This window comes from Scyliorhinus canicula, chromosome 3, assembly GCF_902713615.1.
Source record: "Scyliorhinus canicula chromosome 3, sScyCan1.1, whole genome shotgun sequence".
Lineage (NCBI taxonomy): Eukaryota > Metazoa > Chordata > Chondrichthyes > Carcharhiniformes > Scyliorhinidae > Scyliorhinus > Scyliorhinus canicula.
Window position 1 is genome coordinate 71,822,021 of NC_052148.1, and position 25,087 is coordinate 71,847,107.

The 25,087-nt window shown below is 46.9% G+C and overlaps 1 protein-coding gene across 2 annotated transcripts in view; it reads left to right on the top strand.

The window, feature by feature from the left end:
* Positions 1 to 1,637: 1,637 nt before the first annotated feature.
* Positions 1,638 to 25,087, top strand: part of ubap1 (ubiquitin associated protein 1) — a 91,503-nt gene continuing 68,053 nt past the window's right edge. Inside the window, exons 1-2 of one of the 2 annotated variants that reach the window (XM_038790697.1) lie at positions 1,638 to 1,687; positions 19,720 to 19,766. In XM_038790697.1, the coding sequence (XP_038646625.1) occupies positions 19,727 to 19,766 (40 nt within the window). In that variant the 5' untranslated portion in view covers positions 1,638 to 1,687; positions 19,720 to 19,726. Of the gene's footprint in view, positions 1,804 to 19,719; positions 19,767 to 25,087 lie in introns of both variants that reach the window. The other variant, XM_038790696.1, reaches the window with a different exon arrangement.

Sequence of the window (25,087 nt, forward strand, 5' to 3'; positions counted from 1 at the left end):
TGGACCTGACTCCAGCCTCGTAGGCGTCCCGGACAGCGAGGTCCATATGTTGAGTGGCCGTAACGACCCGGTAGTTGCAACTTCGCGCAAGGACTTTGAGGTCACCTAGGTACCCATCCAGCGATTCCACAGGGCGTTGGCGGCGAGTAGTGAGGAGATGCCGCGTGTACACCTTGTTCACTGGCCTTACATATCGGCGCTTCAGCATTGCGAGGGCATCTGCGTAGGTGGAGGCTTCCTCGAGTTGTACAGAGATTCGATGGCTCACCCGGGTGTGGAGGAGGCTCGGCTTCTGATCGTCGGAGACGGAAGGCAAGGAGGAGGCGGCGAGGTAGGTCTTGAAACAGCGGAGCCAGTGCGAAAAAAATCCCTTTTGCCTCCGCGGCTTGTGGGTCGAGTTCCAGTCGGTCAGGTTTGAGGGCCGATTCCATTGTGGTGTTGTTGCCAATTAAATTGATGCGACCATCAATTCACTCGAAACAGAGAGTGGATGTAAATTGTGGCTTTAATCGACTAGAACAGTGCCTGCCTGCGACTGCTCTGCTACTGAGATCCGCCTGTAGGGCTACTGCTCTTTATACCTCCCCTCAAGGGGCGGAGCCAGGGGCAGAGCCCACAAGGGCACCAACATGATACATTCCAGATAATATCGTACAATGGTCCATAGGTGGAGCGTGATACAGTGTGATACAGTGACATACATGGTGAATGGTTAATGCAATACGTTCACCACAAAGTGCACACCCATCCCTGCAATCATATAACCACACTTAACTGCACTTCCCTGGACACTAGGGTGTAATTTAACATGGCCAATCCACCTAACATGCACTTCTGTAGACTGTGGGAGGAAACCGGAGCACCCGGAGGATACCCACGCAGACACAGGGAGAAAGTGCAAACTCCATAGTCCTCGCCCTAACTCCTAACCTGAGGCCAGAATTTAACCCAGGTCCCTGGAGCTGTGAGGCAGCAGCTAAACACTGAGCCATTGTGCCGGAAGAAAAAATTCTGTGCTCCAATGGGAAAAAGATGCAAACCCCCTAAGTAGTCAATACATTGTGTAAATAAGCAATAATTTATTCAGGGACCACATCAATATCATATTATATTATAATCTCTTAAAACTGACACTCACTTTCTTGAGCAGTGCTGTCAGCATACCAACAGCAATTGAAACTCAGCCAAGCATTCACAATGGCCACAATTTTCCTAGGTCTCTGGATTACTAGTCCAGGGACAATACCACTGCACCACCGCCTCTCCTCTCTTCTGCCCTTCATTGACACGCCTTCACTATTATTCTTGTTCATTATATTTCCAATTTTTCCCAGTTCTACCAGCGACTGAAATGTTATTTCTGTTTCATTCTCCATGGTCACTGCCAAACCAACTGAGCATTTCCAGCATTTTCGTTTTTTAAATTTAGGTTGAGTTGAATTTGGAAAGTGGACCAACCTTATCCGGAATCTTGAGATTACCTCAAATTCACCACTGTCCTAATGTGCAATGGAGGACTTGTCAGTTACTTTTGCCTAGACGAAAGATGGATGCAGTCAAATGGGCACGATTTGGTATTACGCATGCGGAGTGCGCTTTGGCGCGGGTCGAAGCGGCGCGGCGGATACGTCACCACGTGCGGCGGCCTGTGTCACGTGATGCGCGCGATGACCTCAATGGCCAGCAGGTAAGATGGCGTCCTGCGATGAAGCAGGAACTAGTGTCAAATTAATCTAGTTTAAAAAAAAGTTAATTTTATTCACGACATTGTGGTGAACATTCCAGGAGACAGACAACCAGTAGGTAAGCATCGGGGCCATTTAAATTGGCAAGCGGGTTTAAGGGGGCGCAGCCTTTAACCGTATCGGTTAAAGGTACATAGTCACTGGGCGAAAGGTAAGGAGTAAAGTTAAAACTACAGACTCTAAATATTCAGATCGGGTCATGGTATCGCTCCCCACGCCGTTATTTCGCGATCACGTTCCCGATAACTCGGCAGGCTTCCCAGTCTTGCGGCTTCTGTTGGTGTTGTGTCGGCTACGAGGCCCTTTCGAAACGCCCATGTTGACACTTCACGCATCATTTTATCAGCTAAAAGTTGAAAGGAGGATGACAGATTTGCGTTTAAAAATCCCCCACACTGTAGGTGACTTGCAATTTTATCCTAAATGTATTTTGTGTTTTATTCGTACATTTTTGAATTTCCAGATTGGCTGAATTATGTAGGCGTTTTCTCACACTTGTATTTGATCTATTTCATATGCTTTCTGAAATCAGGCATTTTATATGATGTAGCAAAATGAAGGTTCGTGTCAATCAACTTTTAATAAAATTATATTTCTAGTGACTGACTAAATAATTCCAAGCATGGTGGTTAGCATAAATGCTTCACAGCTCCAGGGTCCCAGGTTCGATTCCCGGCTGGGTCACTGTCTGTGTGGAGTCTGCACGTCCTCCTCCTGTGTGCGTGGGTTTCCTCCGGGTGCTCCGGTTTCCTCCCACAGTCCAAAGATGTGCGGGTTAGGTGGATTGGCCATGCTAAATTGCCCGTAGTGTCCTAATAAAAGTAAGGTTAAGGGGGGGGGTTGTTGGGTTACGGGTATAGGGTGGATACGTGGGTTTGAGTAGGGTGATCATGGCTCGGCACAACATTGAGGGCCGAAGGGCCTGTTCTGTGCTGTACTGTTCTATGTTCTATGTTCTATGTTTTTCGTTCAAAGGTTTGTTTACTGGATTGCTGCCACTGGAAAAGGTTTTAAGTTTTGTTTTTTCCATTTTCTGATTTTTGTGTGCAACTGATGACTGGAATTATCTTAATGTGGTTTATGAGCCTTCCAAAATTTAACATTGTTCTTTCTAATCATTCTACATGCATTCATATAACTTCTGAGAGGATGTGAAATTCCTTTAGTTTTATTCTTCTCAAGACGCTAGGCAGCCAATGTTTTCAGGTCTGTGCCAGGAAGGATTCCGCTTAACTGGCAAGCTATTTTCCTTTTCACAGAATCTCTATGTGGAGGCATCAGGTCTCTGCCTATTCATTTGGAAACTCAGTGGAACAGACAATTGAACTTGTCCACCCTCTCTGTTATGTGCTCACCTTTTCTACATTTTTTAGATTTATCTTTTGTCTTTCTTTCTGCTGATTCCTATTAACCTTCCATTCCCACTTTCATTACTTTTTTTCCATAGCATCTTCTTCATTGATCCTTCATCTTCCTGTTTCCTTTTGGCTCTTTGCTGCTGGCATTGAGGATGGAAACACATCGCGTAATCGGATTGTCATTATGATTCACTTCCAGTGCTGGAAGCAAATGTACAAAAGGTTTTTTCAAAATGTCAAAAATTGATTTTAATTAATATTTGCAGTGATGTAATATGATTTCTATAAAAGTATAAAAAAACAAATGACTGCAGATCCTGGAAACTGAAACAAAAACAGAAACTACTGGACAATCTCAGCAGGTCTAACAGCATCTGTGGAGAGAATGGAGCTAACGTTTTGAGTCTGGATGATTCTTCGTCAAAGCTCACGAACCAATCGAGTCTAGACAAAGAGTCATCCAGACTCAAAATGTTAGCTCCCTTTTCTCTCCACAGATCCTGTCAGACCTGCTGAGATTGTCCAGTATTTCTGTTTTTGTGTCTATAGAAGTAGACTGCATGTGACAAGTAATGAAGTCATAACTTTCTTACACTGGATTGGTGTTGACATTTTCAACATATTTTACAGATGCTACTGTGCTATTTTGTTATGATGTATAAAATGGACAATTGACGTGGAATATTTTCATTAAAAAAAATTTTTGTTCAATTTTTCTAATTAAGGGCAGTTTAGCATGGCCAATCCACCTAATAATATACGCCTACTTGTGACAATAATAAAGATTATTATTAGGTGGATTAATAATTTTTAGTATTGTTACAAGTAGGCTTACATTAACATTGCAATGAAGTTACTGTGAAAATCCCTTAGTTGCCACATTCCAGCGTCTGTTCGGGTACACTGACGGAGAATTCAGAATGTCCTATTCACCTAACAGCATGTCTTTCAGGTCTTTGTGGGATGAAACTGGAGCACCCGGAGGAAACCCACGCAGACATGGAGAACATGCAGACTCTGCACAGACAGTGACCCAAGCCGGGACTCGAACCTGGGACCCTGGCGTTGTGTAGCAACAGTGCTTCCATGCCTACCCTACACATCTTTGGGGGTGGGACCCACACAGACATGGGGAGAATATTCAAACTCCACATGGACAGTGACCCGGGGCCGAATTAGAACCCGTGTCCTTGGCGCCGTGAAGCAGCAGTGCTAACCACTGCACCAGTAGTAAGGGTAAATAGTAGGATAAATCATCAATTCTGAAAGTAGTTAAAGATGATTCGAAAATCAGTGAATTAAAACTCGTGGTGAGCATTGCAGATCTATGACGCAAAGCAATGTCTGAAATGTGCTGGAAAGGATTTCCTTTGTTGTAAATTGCCCATAAATTTATAAATTAGCGAGTGGCACCTCCAACTTTTATATAAATATTAAATCAAAGCTAATTTACCTTGAAATAACTTGGCATTTGTTTCTTTTGTACAACAAATGAAGTGTTAATTTTAAGGCAAGATACAAATAATATGGTTCCTGAGAGTCTGGAGCTTTTAATTTAAATGATGAGGACATAGATATAGTACCCACACTACATAATCAAAGGTCATTCACCATAAAATGAATTCTGTATGTGAGGGAAGTTTCAGTGGTGCCTTATCTTCTGACCTGGAGTTAATTTATTTTCTTAAAAAACAAGGGTCTAAAAGTCATATGAACCCATTATTCCATATTTATTGTCTTCTTTAAAAAATACATTTGAAATACCCAATTCTTTTGGTTTCCAATTAAGGGGTAATTTAGAGAGGCCAATCCACCTACCCTGCACATCTTTGGTTGTGGGGATGAGACTAACGCACATGGGGCGAATGTGCAAACTACACACTGACAGTGACCTGGGGCCGGACAGAATGCCGGTCCTTGGTGTCGTGAGGCAGCAGTGCTCACCACTGCACCACCATGCTGCCCCACGTTTATTGTCAATCAATGACACACCTTGCTATTTTTATCAGTGTTGAGCTGGATTTGGTTTACAGCCTTTCTTCACATTGCACTTCCATAGGAGGGTTAATAGAGAGTATTTTTTTAATAGAACTTGTGTGGTTATCTTCAAATGTAGCTAACATAGGTACATAGAAACATAGAAAATAGAAGCAGGAGGAGGTAATTCGGCCATTCTTTTTTGTTTTTGTTTTATAAATTTAGAATACCCAATTCATTTTTTCCAATTAAGGGGCCAATCCACCTACCTTGCACATCTTTGGGTTGTGGGGGTGAAACCCACGCAAACACGGGGAGAATGTGCAAACTCCACATGGACAGTGACCCAGAGCCGGGATTGAACCTCGGCGCTGTGAGGCAGCAGGGCTAACCCACTGCGCCACCGTGCTGCACCCTGCTCAGCCATTCATTATGATCATGGCTGATCATCAAGCCTAATACCCTGATTCTGCTTCCCCCTGCCCCCATATCCCTTTAGCCCCAAGAGCTGTAGAAACATAGGCTACCTCTGGTGAATAGATTCCGATAAAGGTTATTGCTTCAGTTGAGAAAGGCTAGTTTCTAAGTGGATGACTTTGTTTTACCATTTGGCTGTCTCAAGGCCTTGGGGAAGATGCAGAAGAGATTTATTAGAATGATACATGGTGGTTAGCATAAATGCTTCACAGCTCCAGGGTCCCAGGTTCGATTCCCGGCTGGGTCACTGTCTGTGCGGAGTCTGCACGTCCTCCCCGTGTGTGCGTGGGTTTCCTCCGGGTGCTCCGGTTTCCTCCCACAGTCCAAAGATGTGCGGGTTAGGTGGATTGGCCATGCTAAATTGCCCGTAGTGTCCTAAAAAGTAAGGTTAAGGGGGAGCGTTGTTGGGTTACGGGTATAGGGTGGATACGTGGGTTTGAGTAGGGTGATCATGGCTCGGCACAACATCGAGGGCCGAAGGGCCTGTTCTGTGCTGTAATGTTCTATGAGTGATGTGTAAATACCCAAGCAGCTGTGATTGTTGGATTGGATTTGTTTATTGTCATGTGTACCGAGGTACAGTGAAAAGTATTTTTCTGTGAGTGGCTCAAACAGTTAATTTAGTACGTGAAAAGAAAATCCATAATAGGGCAACACAAGGTACACAATGTAAATACATAGACACTGGCATCGGGTGAATTAATACAGGGGTGTAGTATTAATCAGGTCAGTCCAAAAGAGGGTTGTTTAAGAGTCTGCTAACAGCAGGGATGAAGCTGTTCGTGCATGTTCTTAGACTTCTGTATCTCCTGCCTGATGGAAGAAGTTGGAAGAGTGAGTAAGCAGGGTGGGAGGGGTCTTGATTATGCTGCCCGCTTTCCTAAGGCAGCATGTAGATAGGGGGTGTAGATAGAGTCAGTGGATGGGAGGCAGGTTCGTATGATGGGCTGGGCGGTGTTCACGACTCTCTGAAGTTTATTTCGGTCTTGGGCCGAGCAGTTTCCATACCAGGCTGTGATTCCGCCAGATAGGATGCTTTCTATGGCGCATCGTTAAAAGTTTGTAAGAGACAGTGTGAACATAGAACAGCATAGTACAGGCCCTTTGGCCCACGATGTTGTGCCAACATGCCAAATTTCCTTAATTTCCTGAGGAAGTATAGGTGCTGTTGTGCTTTCTTGGTGGTAGCATCGCTGTTGGTGGACCAGGACAAGTTTTTGGTGATGTACACACCTAGGAATTTAAAGCTGTCAACCATCTCCATCTCGGCCCGTTGATGCTGACAGGGGTGTGTACAGTACTTTGCTTCCTGAAATCAATGACCAGCTCTTTAGTTTTGCTGGCATTGAGGGATCGATTGTTGTTGCTGCACCACACCACTAGGTTCTCAATCTCCCTCCTGTATTCTGACTCGTCGTTGTTCGAGATCCAACCCACTATGGTCGTGTCATCAGCAATGGAACCAAATTGTGCAGTGTAGTCGTGAGTGTGTGTGTGTGTGTGCCGCGCCATGCCGGCACGCGATCCTCTGAGGTGCGCAGAATCGGTGCCATGTGCACGGCGTGCTTGGCGTAGCGCCGGTCGCTGTCCGCGGGCCGCAGATGCTCCGGCCCGGATGAGCCGAGCGGCCGTGCGGAAACGGCAGAGTCCTGCTGGCGCCGTTCATCCCTGTTCGCTGCCGGCGGGAACTCTACGCGAAGGGTGGGGGAGGGGGGGCTCTGTCACGGGGGGCCTCCGATGGGGTCTGGCCCGCGATCGGCGAGTCGGCCTCCCCCCGCCCCCTCCCCTCCCCGGGCCTACTTTGTTTCGCGGCCGATCCCTGAACCCCCGCGCCATGTTGCATTGGGGCCGGCGCACTGAAGAAGTCCCCCGCGCATGCGCGGGTTGGCACAGCTCAACTGCACATGCACGGGTTGGTGCGGCACTCATTTGGCGCCGGGAAGGGAGGCTGGAGCGGCGTGAACCGCTCCAGCACCGTGTCGGCACCCTGTGAGGGCCAAAATCGGATGTCCCTGTGCCCGTTTATTTTCACGACGGCGCGAACACTTTGTCTCCATTTAGGAGAATCGCGCCCACAATAATTCATTAAGTAATCTATTTTATGCTCAGGATTTGTAGTTAAAGGATAGTTTTTCCAGATTTTGTTGAAAAAGGCAATACCTCTCAAACGTTAACAAACCAGCTCAAATCTGCCAGGCCGTACTGTCTGTCACCACAAGTGATATTTCCAGATACATCTGTGTTTGCCAACTATTGGACAGCTTTTGTTATGGGACTATTCTGGAATGTTAAATTGATGTAAGTTAATGTAAAACAAAAGTGAAGATTATGGAGGCGGTATAATGTTATCTCAGGATAAAAAGCAAAACAGTAGGATGGAAGATAGGAGATACCTATGAGGCTGGTCCCCATCAATCAAACCCCGGAACTGTCATGCGAATTCCTTGGCTGCCTTTTTGTCTTGTTTGTTTAAATATCATCACCTCCAATAAAACCTGTAAACAAAGACGCTGTGTTTAGAACTTTGCATTCCTGGCATCGAGATACACCCACTGTTTTATGAAATGATACATTTTGGAAGTAGAAATTATGAAGAGATGTTGCGCATATTCTTGCCTTCCAAATGAGTCTTTATCGTATCTATGTCGCAAATCCTTTTTTGAATCTTTTCAATGAGATTTCCGTCCACTGCAATAATGAAACATGCCCAACCAGAGTCACAAATGATATGTCCTGTGAATGTGGTATATTGTTCTCTTTGTTCTCCTGAACCAATCTGATACGCCATTCTCCTCCAACACAATTCCCCTGACTAGCCTGAGGGAACTGATCTTGCTTGGTTGCATGCTTATCCATCTGATTGTAACTTCACTCTATTATCTCTGGAGTCTCTCAAAGATCTATTCCTGGACCCCTTTTCCTATTCTATATGCTAACCCTTGTTGACATCATCTATATATGTGGGATCAGCTTCCATACAGATACTAAGAAATTCCAGCTTCATCTTACCATGCTGCCTGTGAATCCATCTGCTGCCCTTGTTCTCGGCTGCTTTTGCAACATCCAGTCTTGAATGAGCTATAGTTTAGTTCAGCCAACATTGGAAAAACCAAAGTCATCATCTTTGGCCTCTGTCACAAGCTCTTTTCTTGCCATCAATTCCCCAGCTACTCCCTCAAGATGAAGCACTTTTTACTCATGCCTTCCTTCTGAACTCAAATGAACATCCAAATGCTGCCTACTTCCACAATGCTTATTTTTGTCCGGCCTCAGTCCCTGTCCTCGTAAAAGATTCATCCCTCCCTTCATCACCGTCATACTTGACTATATCAATGCTTTTCTAATCAATATCCTCCAGTAATCATGTTCATTAAAACATCTGTTGCCAATCTTATTCTGCAATGACCTGCTTACCCATCTCCCTTATATTGTTGGTGACTTTCATTAGGCCCTGGTGCCCACTGCTTCAACTTTGAAATTTTGATCCCTGTTTTTAAATCCCTTTCAGGCCTTGCCCTACTTTAATCTTGTCAGCTGCTCCCATTCTTACTCTAGCCTTCTACGCATTTTCCTCTCCCTTCATCCCACCTCACCACTGTTGGTGGCACTCCCTTGAGTTCCTTAACATCCATGAGCTGTAAATCCTTACTAATTGGTTTGACCACTCCACTTCCTTCTCCTCACTTCAAATCTTTCTTTACAAAAATCAATGGTTTGACCATGCCTTATGTCACCCATCCTTCCCAAATATCTTTATCTTGGCTTCTGTTTATTTAACTTTGCTTTTGTGCCATTCACGGAATAAGTTAAGGGAATTGCCTGAAATGTTAACATTTTCCTTTCTTTCAAAAAAGTGCCTTTCAGAAGTTCAGAACCTCCTAACATACTTTACAGTCAATGAAGCATTTTTGAACTGTAGTCACAGTTGCAATATAGGGAAAACAGGTGCTGCCTCATTTGCTGTGTTTCCAGTATTTTCTGATGTGTCATACTTCCAGGTTCTCCTATAACTTGTTTTGTTTTCTCTAACTTTCAGTGATCCTATAGTAAGACTGACATCTTGTTATAGAGTGATACAATTACAGTAGTTAAGCTTTTTAGAATCTTAATTGCTTATGTTAATACAGGTACTCTTAAAACTGCTAATTTGAAATGTATCTGCAGTTTTTATTTTTTACATCTCAAGGTGATGGACATGCCAGATTGCAGTTAATCCCATGTCAATCTTTGTAATACTGTATTTTCTGCTTTCTGTTCACTTTTAGTGTCAATGTTAAGTTTTCTCCGGCTGTGACTTTACCCCAAACTTTGAAGTATGTCTTAAACATCCCCATATTCTCAGACTTTTGTGTCTCCTGCCCGATGGAAGATGTTGGAACAGTGAGAAGGCAGGTGGGAGGGGTCTTTGATTATGCTACCCCTGAACAGGTGCCAGAATGTGGCGACTAGGGGCTTTTAACAGTAATTTCATTGAAGCCTACTTGTGACAATAAGTTATTATTATTATTATTCCCCAGGCAGCGGGAGGTGTGGGTGGAGTCAATGGATGGGAGGCAGGTTCGTGTGATGGACTGGGCGGTGTTCACGACTCTCTGGAATTTCTTTCTGTCTTGGGCCGAACAGTTGCCATACCAGGCTGTGATGCAGCCAGATAGGATGCTTTCTATGGGTGCATCTGTAAAAGGTGGTAAGAATCAGTGTGGACATGCCGAATTTCCTTAGTTTCCTGAGGATAGGCGCTGTTGTGCTTTCATGTTGGTAACATCGATGTGGGAGGACCAGGACAGATATTTGGTGATGTGCACCCCTAGGAATTTGAAACTGTTAGCCAACTCCACCTCGGCCACGTTGATGCAGACAGGGGTGTGTACAGTACTTTGCTTCCTGAAGTCAATGACCAGCTCTTTAGTTCTGCTAGCATTGAGGAATCAATTGTTGTCGTTGCAACACTCCACTAGGTTCTCTATCTCCATCCTGTATTCTGATTCGTCGTTGTTCGTGATCTGACCCACTATGGTCGTGCCGTCAGCAAACCGGTAGATGGAGTTGTAACTAAATTTTGTCACGCAGTCGTGTATGTACAGGGAGTATAATAGGGGGCTAAGTACGCAGCATTGCAGGGCCCTGGTATTGAGGACTATCATGGAGGAGGTGCCGTTTATTCTTACTGATTGTAGTCTGTGGGTCAGAAAGTCGAGGATCCAGTTGCAGAGTGGGGAGCCAAGTCTTAGGGTTTTGGAGCTTTGATATGAGCTTGCCTGGGATGATGGTGTTGAAGGCAGATCTGTAGTCAATAAATAGGAACCTGATGTAGGAGTCCTTGTTGTCGAGACGCTCCAGGGATGAGTGTAGGGCCAGGGAGATGGCGTCTGCTGTGGACCAGTTGCAGTTGTGAATTGCAGTGGATCTAGGCATCCTGGGAGTATGGAGTTGATGTGCTTCATGGCCAACCTCTCGAAGCACTTCATTACGATTGATGTCAGGGCCACTGGACGGTAGTCATTGAGGTACGTTGCCTGGTTCTTCTTTGGCACCGGTATGATGGTGGTTTTCTTGAAGCAGGTGGGGACCTCAGAGCGGAGTAGGTACAGGTAAAGATGTCCGCGAACATATCTGCCAGCTAGTCCGCGCAGGCTCTGACTGCAGGACCAGGGATCCCATCCGGACCCGTCGTCTTCCGGGGGTTCACTTTCAGGAAGGCCGATCTCACTTCGGAAGCACTCTGGCCACTGTCCCCTGTTCTACTCTCCGTAGGCTTGTGGTCATCCAAAACACTGCTCCTTTTAAAATAAAATTGTTTCATGGGATGTGGGCATTGCTGGCTAGGCCAGCATTTGTTGTCCATTCCCAGTTGCCCTTGAGAAAGAGGTGGACAGCCGCCTTCTTTAATTGCTGCAGTCCATTTGGTGTAGGTACACCCACAGTGCTGTTAAGAAGGTAGTTCCAGGATTTTGACTCCTGTGCTTTAGCTTACATTAGTCCCATTTACCCATCTCGCCTGTGCTTGTTGACTTGAATTGACCTAATTCACCTACCCCATGTTTTTGGGTTGTGGGGGTGAGACCATTGGGAGACAACATCCTGATCGGTAGCACGGTGGTGCAGTGGTTAGCACTGCTACCTCATGGCGCCAAGGACCCAGGTTCGATCCCGGCCCCGGGTCACTGTCCGTGTGGAGTTTGCACATTCTCCCCATGTCTGGATTAGTCTCACCCCCACAACCCAAAAAGATGGGCAGGGTAGGTGAATTAGCCACACTAAATTGCCCCTTAATTAATTGGAAAACAAAATTGGTACTCTCAAATTTATTAAAAAGAACAACATCCTGACTTTAATATTCTTTGGATTCAAATGTTTCCGCGTCTTCACCCCTCACTGTCTTTGGAGTATCCCAAATTTTAATTGCCACAAAATTGTCGACTGTGCCTTCAGCTAGTGAGGCCCTCGGATCTGGAATTCCCTCTGTCAACCTTTCTGTTTCTCTACCTCTCTTTCCTTCCTTAAAATGCTCCTCAGAATTTACCTCTTTGATGAAGATCTTGGTTATTGGCCCTAATATGCCCTTATGCGACGCATTCTCAATTTCTGTTTGATCGCACCCCTGTGAAGCGTCTTTGGATGTTTACTACATTAAAAGGTGCTCAAAAATGCAATTTGTTTTGTTGTGCTGGCTTTTGCTATTACAGATAAATCCCGTTTTTGCTAAATGAGTCGGAGCCGAATTCATTCCACAAAAAAGGATTTTCCTTCAAACTGATATTGTGGGGTGGCATGGTGGCTCTGCTGCCTCACGGCTTCGAGGGCCTGGGTTCGATCCCGGCCACGGGACACTGTCCGTGTGGACTTTGCACATTCTCCCTGTGTCTGCGTGGGTCTCATCTCCACAACACAAAGATGTGCAGGATAGGTGGATTGGCCACACTAATTTGCCCCTTAATTAAAAAACACCTGATATTGTGTTTCTGTGAGGCAACGCTTCAGCTTAATCGACCCTATCAGCAATATGACCCAACGTGGACGTTGTACTGCAAGACTGACCAGCCCAGATCTGTCGGTTAAACCTACAGTTTCTCGGAATAAGTAGATTGGCACAAGTACTGCAATGCTAACTGAGTTTGAAGATGATCAATAGCCACTTCCGCTGGCGACTATGGAGCGAGCGGTTGCACATTTGGTGGCTCCCACGAATGGTGGATGTTTTGGACCTTTTCCCTGGTTAACGGTGGAGCTGAGTGATTGTATAAGGTGCAGGAGAGGTGGAAGAACAGAGTATCCCACCGGTTTATGGATTCGTGGACCAGAAGTGGTCAAAAATGAGGGGACAGTGTTGAAAGCTGGTGTGGAGCCTGCGACACAGGGTAAGATGGCGGAGGGTCAGGGTCTGAGCCTGCCTGCCCCGTGGTCGATGGAGCAGTTAGAGAGCTTTCTCCGCGAGGTTTGCCCAGCAAAGGAAGGAGAACTTGGAGGATCTGGCCAGGGTGGTGGATCCCATAAAGGTGGGGATCGACCGCATCGAAATGAGGTTTGAAGCCCATGGCCAGGTGATCCGGAAGGTGGAGGAGGCGGTGGGGGAGCACGAAGAGCAGCTCGCCTCGATGACTGCAGAGGTGGGGTTGATGAGAGATCAACAGAAGCGGGTGCAGGACTAGGTGGAGGACTTGGAGAATAGATCGCGCAGGCAGAACTTGAGGATTGTGGGCCTGCCGAAAGGCATTGTGGAAGTAGACGCTGGTGTATACGTGCCGCGGATGCTCGAGAAGTTAATGGGTTCAGGAGCATTTGCTCGGCCCATGGAGGTGGACCGGGCGCACTGGGCGCTTATGAGGATGCTGCAGGGCAACGAGCCGTGAGGGCATTGGGAGTGTGATTGCACCGGTTCCTGGATAAGGAATGGATTTTGAGGTGGGCCAGGCAGACGATGGGCTGTACATCAGAAGGCAGCGAGCTGTGTGTCTATCAGGACCTGGATGCGGAGCTGGCCAAAAAGAAGGCGAGCTTCATTAAGGTGAAGTCGGTCCTCTTTCAGAAGGGGGTGAAGTTGGCATGCTGTCCTCAGCGAGTCTGTGGGTAATGTATGAACACCGGGAACTCTCCTTTGGGTCGCCAGAGGACGCGATGGAATTTATTATAGACAATGGACTGGCAGGAGATTGAGGACATTGAACTCTGGAGGGTATATTCCTATCTTGCATTTTGGTTTCCTTCTGGTTTGTATGTACCACTTTTGCACTGTATTTGGGGCTGTAGCTCTGTTTTAGGCTTTGGGTTTGTTTGTTTTTTATAGGGGTTGCTTTTTTCTTTGTGTTGGGTGGTGATTGCAAAGTTTACACTGGGAGGATGGTTGAACGGCGGGGGGGGGGGGGAATACAATTCAAAGATGGTTCATACAAACCAGAAGGAACCCAAAATACAAGATAGGGGGGTAGGATACTAGGCGCCATGGGCAGGGCTACCAGACTAACTGGGCGGGCTAGCTCACTGAAGCGCAGTGGGGGGTGAGCAGGTGGTATGTGTGTTGATGGGGGTTGGGATTGTTATTTTGTTATGAGGTGGGGGGGGTAGAAGTCTGCTGACAGGAGGGACTGGTGAAAGGTGACATGGGGAGGGTCGATGACGGTGGGCGTCCGAAGGCGGGCCTGAGGAGGTGCAGGACGGAGGCTGGCCTAGGAAGGGCTACGGTTGATCGGGGGGGGGGGTGCGTTGCACCAAGGGGGCGTTGCCCCCAACCAGGCTGATCACATGGAATGTGAGAGGGCTGAATGGGCCAGTCAAGAAGGTTCGTGTGTTCGCGCATCTGAAAAGCTTAAAGGCAGATGTGGCAATGATACAGGGGACACACCTGAGGGTGGTGGATCAGACTAGGCTGAGGAAAGGGTGGGTAGGACATTCGATTCGGGGCTAGATTCCAAGTCATGAGGAGTGGCGATTCTGATTAGATTCAAGGGGAGCAGATACGTTATGATGAGCGGGAAGTTGGATGTGATGCCGGTGCTGCTGATGAACATTTATGCACCAAACTGGGACGACGTAAAGTTTGAGGCGGGTATTGGGGAAGATCCCTGAACTGGACTTGCATCGACTGTTTTTGGGCAGGGAGGACTTTCATACAGCTATGGATCCAAGGCTGGATCGGTCGAGTTCAAAGACTGGGAGGGTGTCAGCGGCTGCGAAGGAACTAAAGGGGTTTATGGAACAGATGGGAGGGGTAGATTCGTGGAGGTTTGGGTGTCCGAAAATGAAGGAGTACTCAGTTTTTCCAATGTACACTAAGTGTACTCCGGATTGACTTTTTCGTCATGGATAGGACGATGTTGGCAGGGGTGAGTACTCGGCGATAGTAGTGTCGAATCATGCCCCGCACTGGGTGGATTTATGGGTGAGCAAGGAGGGGGGCCAGCACTCGCACGAGAGGTTAGATGTAGGACTATTAGCGGCGGAGGAGGTGTGAGTGCGGGTGAGGGAGGCCATTCGGAGATATGCGGAGATAAACGATACGGGGGAGGTGTGGGAGGCGTTGAAGGCAGTGGTGAGAGGCGACAGAGGGAGAAGGTGGACTGGGCGGAGATGGATCGATTAGTGAGGGAGATCCTCCAGGTAGACGGGAGGTATTCGGAGGCCCCGGAGGCGGGGTTGTTGAAGCAGCAGCAGAAGCTGCAGGTGGAGTTTGGGTTGCTATCTACTGGGAAGGCGGTGGGGCAGTTGAGAAAGGCAAGAGGGGTGGTGTATGAATATGGGGAGAAGGCTAGGAGCATGTTAGCACACTAGCTAAGGAAACGGGAGGCAGCAAAGGAGAAAGGGAAAGTGAAGGATAGAGGGAAGAATACAATCGGATCCGGTGGGGGTGAATGGGGTGTATAGGGACTTTTATAGCAGGCTGTACGAGTTGGAACCTCCAGCCGGGGTGGAGGGGATGAGGTGGCTTTAGGAGGGACTGGAGTTTCCGAGGGTGGAAGGAGAGCTGATGGAGGGTCTTGGGGCCCCAATTGGGCTGTTTGAAGTGGTGGAGGGGCTGGAGGCGATGCAGTCGGGCAAGGGCCTGGGGTTGGATGGGTACCTGGTGGAGTTTTATAAAAAGTGCTGGTGAGGGTGTTTAACGAGGCTAGGGAGTGAGGGGGTACTCTTCTCTCTCCCCCCCCCCCCAAATCTCCCTTCTAAATGTCGACGCCTGCTGGCCAAGATCTTGGCCTCGAGAATAGAGGATTGTGTGCCAAGGGGGATGGGGAGGACCAGACGTGGTTTGTGAAAGGGAGGCAGTTAACGGCTAACATCAGAAGGCTGCTAAACGTGATTATGATGCCCTCCGAGGTAAGAGAGGTGGGAGTGATGGTCGTCGTGGATGGAGAAGGCCTTTGATTGGTTGGAGTGGGAGTATCTGTGGGAGGTCTTGCAGCGCCTTGGGCAGGGTTTTATGGACTGGGTCTGGTTGCTGTACCAGGCACTGGTGGCGAGCATGCAAATGAACCGAGTGAGCTTGGATTATTTTAGGCTGAACCAGGGGACGAGGCAGGGATGTCCACTCTCCCTACTGTTGTTTGTCTTGGCTATAGAGCCATTGCCGATGGTGCTGAGAGCAACAAAAGGACTGGCAGGGTATAGTCTGAGAGGGGGTGGAGCACAGGGTCGCATAGTATGTGGACGATCCACTTTTGTATATTTCTGACACGCTGGGGGATTGGAGGGATTATGGGGATATGAGGGAATTTGGCCGGTTTTCAGGGTACAAATTGAATATTGAGGTCTTTGTGATTCAGGCGAGGGGGTAAGAGAGGAGATTGGGGGGGGGGGGGGTGCCATTCAAGGTGGTGGGAGGAGTTTTTGGTGTTTGGGTATCCAAGTGGTGCGTGAGTGGGAGCAGCTATACAAGTTGAATTTGGCTTGGTTAGAGGAGCAGGTGAAGGGGGACTTTGGAAGGTGGGATATGCTCCCATTGTCACTGGTGGGGAGGGTGTAGATGGTAAAGATGAGGGTTCTCGTGAGGTTTTTGTTTGTATTTCAGTGCCTGCCTATTTTTATCCCGAAGGCTTTTTTTAAGAGGGTGAACACGGTGATCTCTGGGTTTGTATAGGCGGAACTACTATTGGGCGGCGAACATAGCAATGATCAGGAAGTGGGTAGTGGGGGAGGGGTCGGTGTGGGAGCGGGTGGAGGTGGCATCATGTAGGGGCATAAGTTTTTAAAAATAAATTTAGAGTACCCAATTCTTTTTTTCCAATTAAGGGGCAATTTAGCGTGGCCAATCCACCTACACTGCACATCTTTAGGTTGTGGGGGCGAAACCCACGCAAACACGGGGAGAATGTGCAAACACCACACGGACAGTGACCCAGGGCCGGGATCGAACCTGGGACCTTGGCGCCGTGGGACTGCAGTGCTACCACTGCGCCACCGTGCTGCCCCTGTAGGGGAATAAGTTTAGGGATACGGGTAACAGCACCTCTGCGGTTCTTGCTGCCTCGGTACTCTACCACCCCGGTGGTGGTGGCAGCTTTCAGTGTGTGGGGACAGTGGCGGAAGCACATGGGAATGGAGAGAGCGTCAGTTTGGACACCCATTGTGGAAATCACCGGTTTGCACCGGGGGTGCTGGATGGGGAGTTTCGGAGGTAGCAGCGATCTGGAATCGAGCGTTTGGGGATCTGTTTATTGACGACAGCTTTCCGTGCTTTGAGGACTTTGAGGTGAGTTTGAGTTGCCCGGTGGGAATGGGTTCCACTACCTGCAGGTGAGGGACTTTACATGGAGGTGGGTTTCGACCTTTCCGCACCTACCGCCCCAAGGTATTCAGGATAAGGTAGTGTCGAAAACGGGAGTGGAGGGGCGGGGGGCAAGATCTCGGAAATTTATAAAGAGCTCATGGAATGGGAGGGAACCCCAATAGGGGAGGTAAAGCGAAAAAGTCCTCGTTGTGTGCCAGGCTTAACCACGGTAGCATTGTGGATAGCGCAATTGCTTCACAGCTCCAGGGTCCCAGGTTCGATTCCGGCTTGTGTCACTGTCTGTGCGGAGTCTGCACATCCTCCCCGTGTGTGCGTGGGTTTCCTCCGGGAGCTCCGGTTTCCTCCCACAGTCCAAAGATGTGCAGGTTAGGTGGATTGGCCATGATAAATTGCCCTTAGTGTCCAAAAAATTGCCCTTGGTGTTGGGTGTGGTTACTGGGTTATGGGGATAGGGTGGAGGTGTTGACCTTGGATAGGGTGCTCTTTCCAAGCGTGTCGCGTCTTTTCGTCCAACGTCACTTCGTCCAACGACACTTCGTCCACGTCGTTTGGTCCAACGTCTTTTTGTCCGCCCGTCTTTTGGTCCAACGTCACTTCGTCCAATTATCCAATTACAAATTAACTCCGTATAAAACCATTTAATTGATAAAATGCAAGTACAATACAGCAAATGAATTTAATTGCTAAAATGCAAGTAATTGATAAAATGCAAGTAAAATGCAAGTTGAAAAATGCAGTTAAAAAGTTAAAAAATCTAAAAATGCAGTTAAAAAATCTAAAAGTTTACTAATTACTTAAGATTCCCGAAATTACTTAAAATTGATGTAAATTGTAAATTCCCGAAATTCCCTAAAAGTTAGATTTCCAGAACTGTACCCGAGAGAGAAAAATGGGGAGAGGACAAGATGATTTGATATTCTACAATTCCGACAGACACAGATATAAGTGGGAGTCTAATTGGATTTAGACAATGAGTGCAGTTCTGAAAGAAGCAGATTTAAACTCGATTTTCGTCGAGTGATTAAAACCTCTGGTTGGCAGTGGGTTCTGACATTACAGGTCTGAAATGATCAAATATTCCATCAGATACAATGGCTCTCATCACGCTGGAGCATACATAGGTGAATATCCTGCAGCTTATCTTAATAATGTCTGGAGATCAAGCAGCACAAATGCAGAACTCAACCTCAAGAGGCGAAATAGGTGGAGAGGATCCTTGAGCAGTAACATTGAAAAACTAAATTAAACTATTTGTAATTGGATAATTGGACGAAGTGACGTTGGACCAAAAGACGGGCGGACAAAAAGACGTTGGACCAAAAGACGTGGCCGAAGTGTCGTTGGACGAAATGACGTCGGACGAAAAGACATAGCACCCTTTCCAAGAGCCGGTGCAGACTTGATGGGCCGAATGGCCTCCTTCACTGTAAATTCTATGTTTTGGGCATGTCCGAACCTTGGGGGATTCTGGCAAGGATTTGCTGTGTCATGTCCGCTGTGTTAAAGGTGCGGTTTGTTCCGAGTCTAGAGGTGATGATGTTTGGTGTGTCAGAAGACCTGGGAGTCATATTGCCTCCCTGGTAGCCCGGAGATGGATCTTATTGGCATGGAGCGACTTGGAGCCCTAAAATCGGTGGTATGGGTGAGTGACATGGCCGGGTTTCTCAGGCTTGAGAAGATCATGTTCGCCCTGAGGGGAATCGATGTTAGGGTTTGCCTGGAGGCGGCAGCTGTTTATTGACTTCTTTGGGGAAAATTAAGCTGTCAGCAGGTACAAAAGGGGTGGGGGGGGGTGTTAAGGGAAAGTGGGAGGTGGGGGGATTGGTTGAGGTGGGAAATAGTTAATGGGAAAGGGGGACTTGGGAACTGTATGTAAGCCACGTTGTGGTTGTTGGTTGGGTGGGTGTTATTGACTTTGTTGACTTTCCTCTTGAAAATTGTTGTTAAAAATTATAAGTGCCCTAATAAAATATTTTTGAAAAAAAAGATGATCAATAGCTGATATAAATTGACCTACTATGGAAAGGAGACGAACAATCACAATCCAGTTGCTAAATTACTCTACCCTGAGTAACGCCCAATATTCATCCTGCCACCATGACAAGTCCGCAAGCCAGTCTGTAAAACTGGCATTTCCGGTAAATTGGTATTGCATAAATTCAGGATTTACCTGTATACTTGAGCTGGCACAATGTACGCAAGCACCAACCAGCCATGAAGATGGGCCTTGGAGTCCAAGTAGTGAAATAAACGCTGTTCTGCTTTTACTGTCATTATCTCACCAAATTTGTGCTATTGCAGGTATAATTTTAAATTTGTCATAATAATCCTATTAAAAGGAGATGCAATCTTTCGAATCTTATGTTTGATGCTGCGTAACGGTGTGTTTTGGGCGTTCCTTCTGCATTATTTCTGGTGATTAATCAGCATTACTCTCTTTTTCCAGATTCTAAATGGCCTCTAGGAAATCAGGATCAGACTTTCAGAACTCTGGTATGCATATAAACTACATTAATTATTTTAACAGACTACTTGTTGTTTTGTTGCATCATTTAAGTGAAAAATGTTAGTTAACTAACCAGTATTAATGGTTTCGATTGCTTTGATTTACTTCAAAATTGCTGTGTTCTGCTTCAACAGAGGTTACAATATATAAATGCACGTTTTAACATTTGTGTAAAATATCTTTTCAAAATCTCTTTTTAATTATTTTCATAATTATCTCAGATTTTTACCTCTTGTTAAAACCTTGTCAACCAGTGGAAACAGTTTGTCATTATTTACTTTAGCATAACACCCAATAATCTTGACTGCTTTGTTCAAGTTAATATCTCAGTTCTAGTGAATAAAATCCTAGCATCTCAAGTCTCTTTTTAGAATTCATCCCTAATGATCAAAACTGCATCTTTTTTAAGTTATTTCCAAAATGAAATGCTATACAGTCCATCTGCTGCTGAAGCTCTCAACCATACTTTTCTCACCTGCAGAGTCGACTATTGTGCTGTCCTGTCCGATCTCCCATCCTATACCCTTGATTAAGTTAATCTCAACTAAAGTACTCTGTTCTGTCCTGTACCAAAACTCTTCACCCCTGTCCTTATCAAGCTACGTTGGCTTCTAAGAATCTTTTTAATATTGTCACAAGTATCATAGAATCATAGAATTTACAGTGCAGATGGAGGCCATTCAGCCCATCGAGTCTGCACCGGCCCTTTGGAAAGAGCATCCTCCCTAAGCCCACACCTCTACCCTAGCCCCTTAACCCAGTATCCCTACCCAACTATTTTAGACACCAAGTGCAATTTAGCATGGCCAATCCATGTGCACATCTTTGGACTGTGGGAGGAAACCGGAGCACCCAGAGGAAAGTCACGCAGACACGGGGAGAATGTGCAGACTCCGCATAGACAGTGACCCAAGCCGGGAATTGAAACTGAGAGCCTGGAGCTGTGAAGCAACTGTGCTAACCACTATGCTACCGTGCCCCCCAAACGTAGGCTCACATTAACACTGCAATGTAGGTACTGTGAAAATCTCCTAGTTGGCACACTACGGCGACTGTTCAGGCACACTTGAGGGAGAATTCAGAATGTCTGAAGGTACGCAGACACCGGGAGAACGTGCAGACTCCACACAAGCAGTGACCCAAGCCGGGAATTGAGCCCGGATCCCGGGCGCTGTGTAGCAGCAGTGCTAACCACTGTGCTATTGTGCCACCTTGGGACCTTATCAAAAGCCTTGCTGAACTCCAAGTAGATAGACTGTCAATTGCATTTCCCTCATACACATACCTGGTCACCTCTTCGAAAAATTCAATCAAGTTGGTCAGGCATGTCCTCCCCTTAATAAAACCATGCTGACTGTTCTTGATTAATCTCTGCCTCTCCAAGTGTAGATTAATTCTGTATCTCAGATTTGCTTCTAATATTTTCCCCACCACTGAGGTTAGACTGACTGGCCTGTATATTCCTGGCTTATGCCTTCCTTCCTTCTTGAATAATGGTACCACATTGACTATCCTGCAGTCTCCCCGGTACCTCTCCTGTGGCTAGAGAGGAATTGCGAATTATTGCCAGCGCCCCTGCTATTTCCTCCTTGTCTCACTCAACAGCCTGGTATACATTTTATCTGACTCTGGAAATTTGTCTACTTCTAAGCCTGCCAGACCACTCAGAACCTCCTCTCTGTCTCTGTTAATCTCTTTTATTTCATCACAGTCCTCCCTGATTTCTATTCCCACATCTTCCCTTTCACGAGTGAACACTGACACAAAGTATTCATTTAGAACCCTATCTACATCCTCCGCTCAACACACAAATTACCACTGTGTCACTAATTACTTCTGTCTTGGTGTTTGTTACCAGAGCCTGTTGACTGGAGAATGTACTGCTGTAAGAAACTGTGCCAAAAGCACTATATGAACTCCTCTTCCAGGCTACCCATGCCAGTCTAATTCATCTAATCTGTATGTAGATTAAAATCACACCTGATTATTGCCATACATTTGTCAGGTTCCTCTTCATCACACCATTGATGGTTGTACCTTCAACCACCGAGGTCTCTCGCTCTTGGGCATAATTTGTCTTATCTCTAGGATAGACCTTTCATCTCTCCTACTTTCTGGAAGCCCTCCACTTAATATTGCAACCTTTTGGCTTTGTCTCAATTTTGTTTTTGATTGTGCTTCTTTAAGATGCCATAGGCTTTTTTTCTACATTAAAAGTTCTAGATATGTACAAATCCCGACCTTACTGCAGCTGAGAAAAGTAGGGACCAGCAGTAATGTCAAAAATGAATAAATACATAAGATAACAGAATATGCTGTCGGACAGCAATGCATTGAAGGATTTAAATTTGGAGCCGGTTATGACCACTTTATCAGTACCATGTGAACACAGAGTTTGTTAGCTTTGCATGAAATATGTGAAACTCAATAGGAATAAATGGGAATAATTTATAGTTGCTCAAGGGTTCCATGTGAGCACTTAACTTGTTCTGAATTGCAACCAGTGGGTAAATTATTATGGGGGAACTAATATGTTAAAGGATGAAGATGTTAATGGAATTTTGAATGAATTGTAGACATGTGGAAGAAAAATTGTGCATTAGTAGACCATTGAAGGCCATTGTCATGAAGTAACTGTTGAATGTTGACTTTTAATCATCATTATTTCCCATCAGTGGGTGTTAATCAGTTTGAATTTTATTATTGATGAACAAAATGTTATTTAATTGGTCCAGTCATTCCATTAACACAATAGATTTTTAATCAATTTGTCACTCCATGACGAAAATGAGTACTCCATTAATTCAACATCCTGAAAATGCCTTTCATGAAGCCATCCAACCCATGCACACTTAGTCCACTCACAACTATGAGCATCTTCAAAATTATTACATCATTCAGGTTTTGTTTGTCATGGTTTTGAAATAGCTATTCGCTAGTCAGTGCTACTGAGTAGTTAATTTTTTAAAAACCTGCATCATCAGCAAGTAAACAAATATCATTTTAAATTAAAATAAAATGTTTTTTTGTTCATATGCCTGAATCTTTGGCACTTTTTTAAAATATAATTTTTATTGGAATTTTTTACAGAAAAAATAAAACATAACGACAAACAATGAAATGCAACAAAATAACCCATAATAACTGTAACACCCCCAGACCGTATCGACGCATGTATCCCATCCCCCACCCCCCCAACCCCCCAACCCCAATGAACAACAAAAGAACTTAAAAATAAATTTAAATTAAATAAACAAACATAGTCATCGTCCGCCCCCCCCCCATACCTTTTCCCTCCCCCTTCCCCCTCCTCCCCCCCGGGTTGCTGCTGCTACTGTCCCCGTACCCTATCGTTGAGCCAGAAAGTCGAGAAAAGGTTGCCACCGCCTAAAGAACCCTTGTACCGACCCCCTCAGGGCGAATTTGACCTTCTCAAGCTTAATGAAACCCGCCATGTCATTGATCCAGGTCTCCACGCCTGGGGGCCTCGCATCCTTCCATTGTAGCAAGATCCTTCGCCGGGCTACTAGGGACGCAAAGCCAGCACATCGGCCTCTTTCGCCTCCTGCACTCCCGGCTCCACCCCAACCCCAAAAACCGCGAGTCCCCATCCTGGCTTGACCCTGGATCCCACCACCCTCGACACTGTCCTCGCCACCCCCTTCCAGAACTCCTCCAGTGCCGGGCATGCCCAGAACATATGGGCATGGTTCGCTGGACTCCCCGAGCACCTGACACACCTGTCTTCACCCCCAAAGAACCTACTCATCCTCGTCCCAGTCATGTGGGCCCTATGCAGCACCTTGAATTGGATGAGGCTAAGCCGCGCACACGAGGAGGAAGAATTAACCCTCTCCAGGGCATCAGCCCATGTTCCGTCTTCGATCTGTTCCCCCAGTTCCCCCTCCCACTTAGCTTTCAGCTCCTCTACTGACGCCTCCTCCGCCTCCTGCATAACCTTGTAGATATCAGATATCTTCCCCTCTCCGACCCAGACCCCCAAAAGCACCCTGTCACTCACCCCCCTCGCGGGAAGCGAAGGGAATCCCTCCACCTGCCGCCTAGCAAATGCCTTTACCTGCAGATACCTGAACATGTTCCCCGAGGGTAGCCCAAATTTCTCCTCCAACTCCCCCAGGCTCGCAAACCTCCCATCAATAAACAGGTCCCTCAGCTGTCTGATGCCCGCTCTGTGCCAACCCTGAAATCCCCCATCAATGTTCCCCGGGACGAACCTATGGTTCCCCCTTAACGGAGCCTCCATTGAGCCCCCCACTTCTCCCCTATGTCGCCTCCACTGCCCCCAAATCTTGAGGGTAGCCGCCACCACCGGACTCGTGGTATACCTCGTAGGAGGGAGCGGCCACGGCGCCGTTACCAGGGCCCCCAGGCTTGTATCTCCACAGGACGCCCTCTCCATCCGTTTCCATGCTGCCCCCTCCCCCTCCATTACCCACTTGCGCACCATCGATACATTGGCCGCCCAATAATACCCCGAGAGATTGGGTAACGCCAGCCCCCCCCCATCTCTACCCCGCTCCAAGAAGACCCTCTTCACCCTCGGGGTCCCATGCGCCCAAACAAAGCTCATGATGCTGCTAGTCACCCTTCTAAAAAAAGGCCCTAGGGATAAAGATGGGCAAACACTGAAAAAGGAACAAGAACCTCGGGAGAACTGTCATTTTGACGGACTGCACTCTACCCGCCAACGATAGCGGCACCATGTCCCACCTTTTAAATTCCTCCTCCATCTGTTCCGCCAGCCTGGTAAAATTAAGCTTATGGAGAGTCCCCCAACTCCTGGCCACCTGTACCCCCAGGTATCTGAAACTCTTCACTGCCCTCTTAAATGGGAGTCTCCCAATTCCCTCCTCCTGATCACCCGGGTGTACTACAAATACCTCACTCTTGTCTAAATTTAACTTATAGCCCGAGAAGCCCCCAAATTCCGCTAACAGCTCCACCACCCCCGGCATTCCCCCTTCTGGATCCGCCACATACAACAGCAGGTCGTCCGCATACAGCGATACACGATGTTCCTCCTCACCCCGCACCAGACCCCTCCATCTCCCTGACTCCCTCAACGCCATAGCCAAAGGTTCAATCGCCAGTGCAAAGAGCAAGGGGGACAGGGGGCACCCCTGCCTGGTCCCACGGTAGAGCCTAAAGTACTCCGATCTCCTTCCATTGGTAACTACACTTGCCATCGGAGCCGCGTAGAGCAGCCTCACCCATTTGATGAATCCCTCCCCGAATCCGAACCGCTCCAGCACCTCCACAGGTACCCCCACTCAACTCTATCAAACGC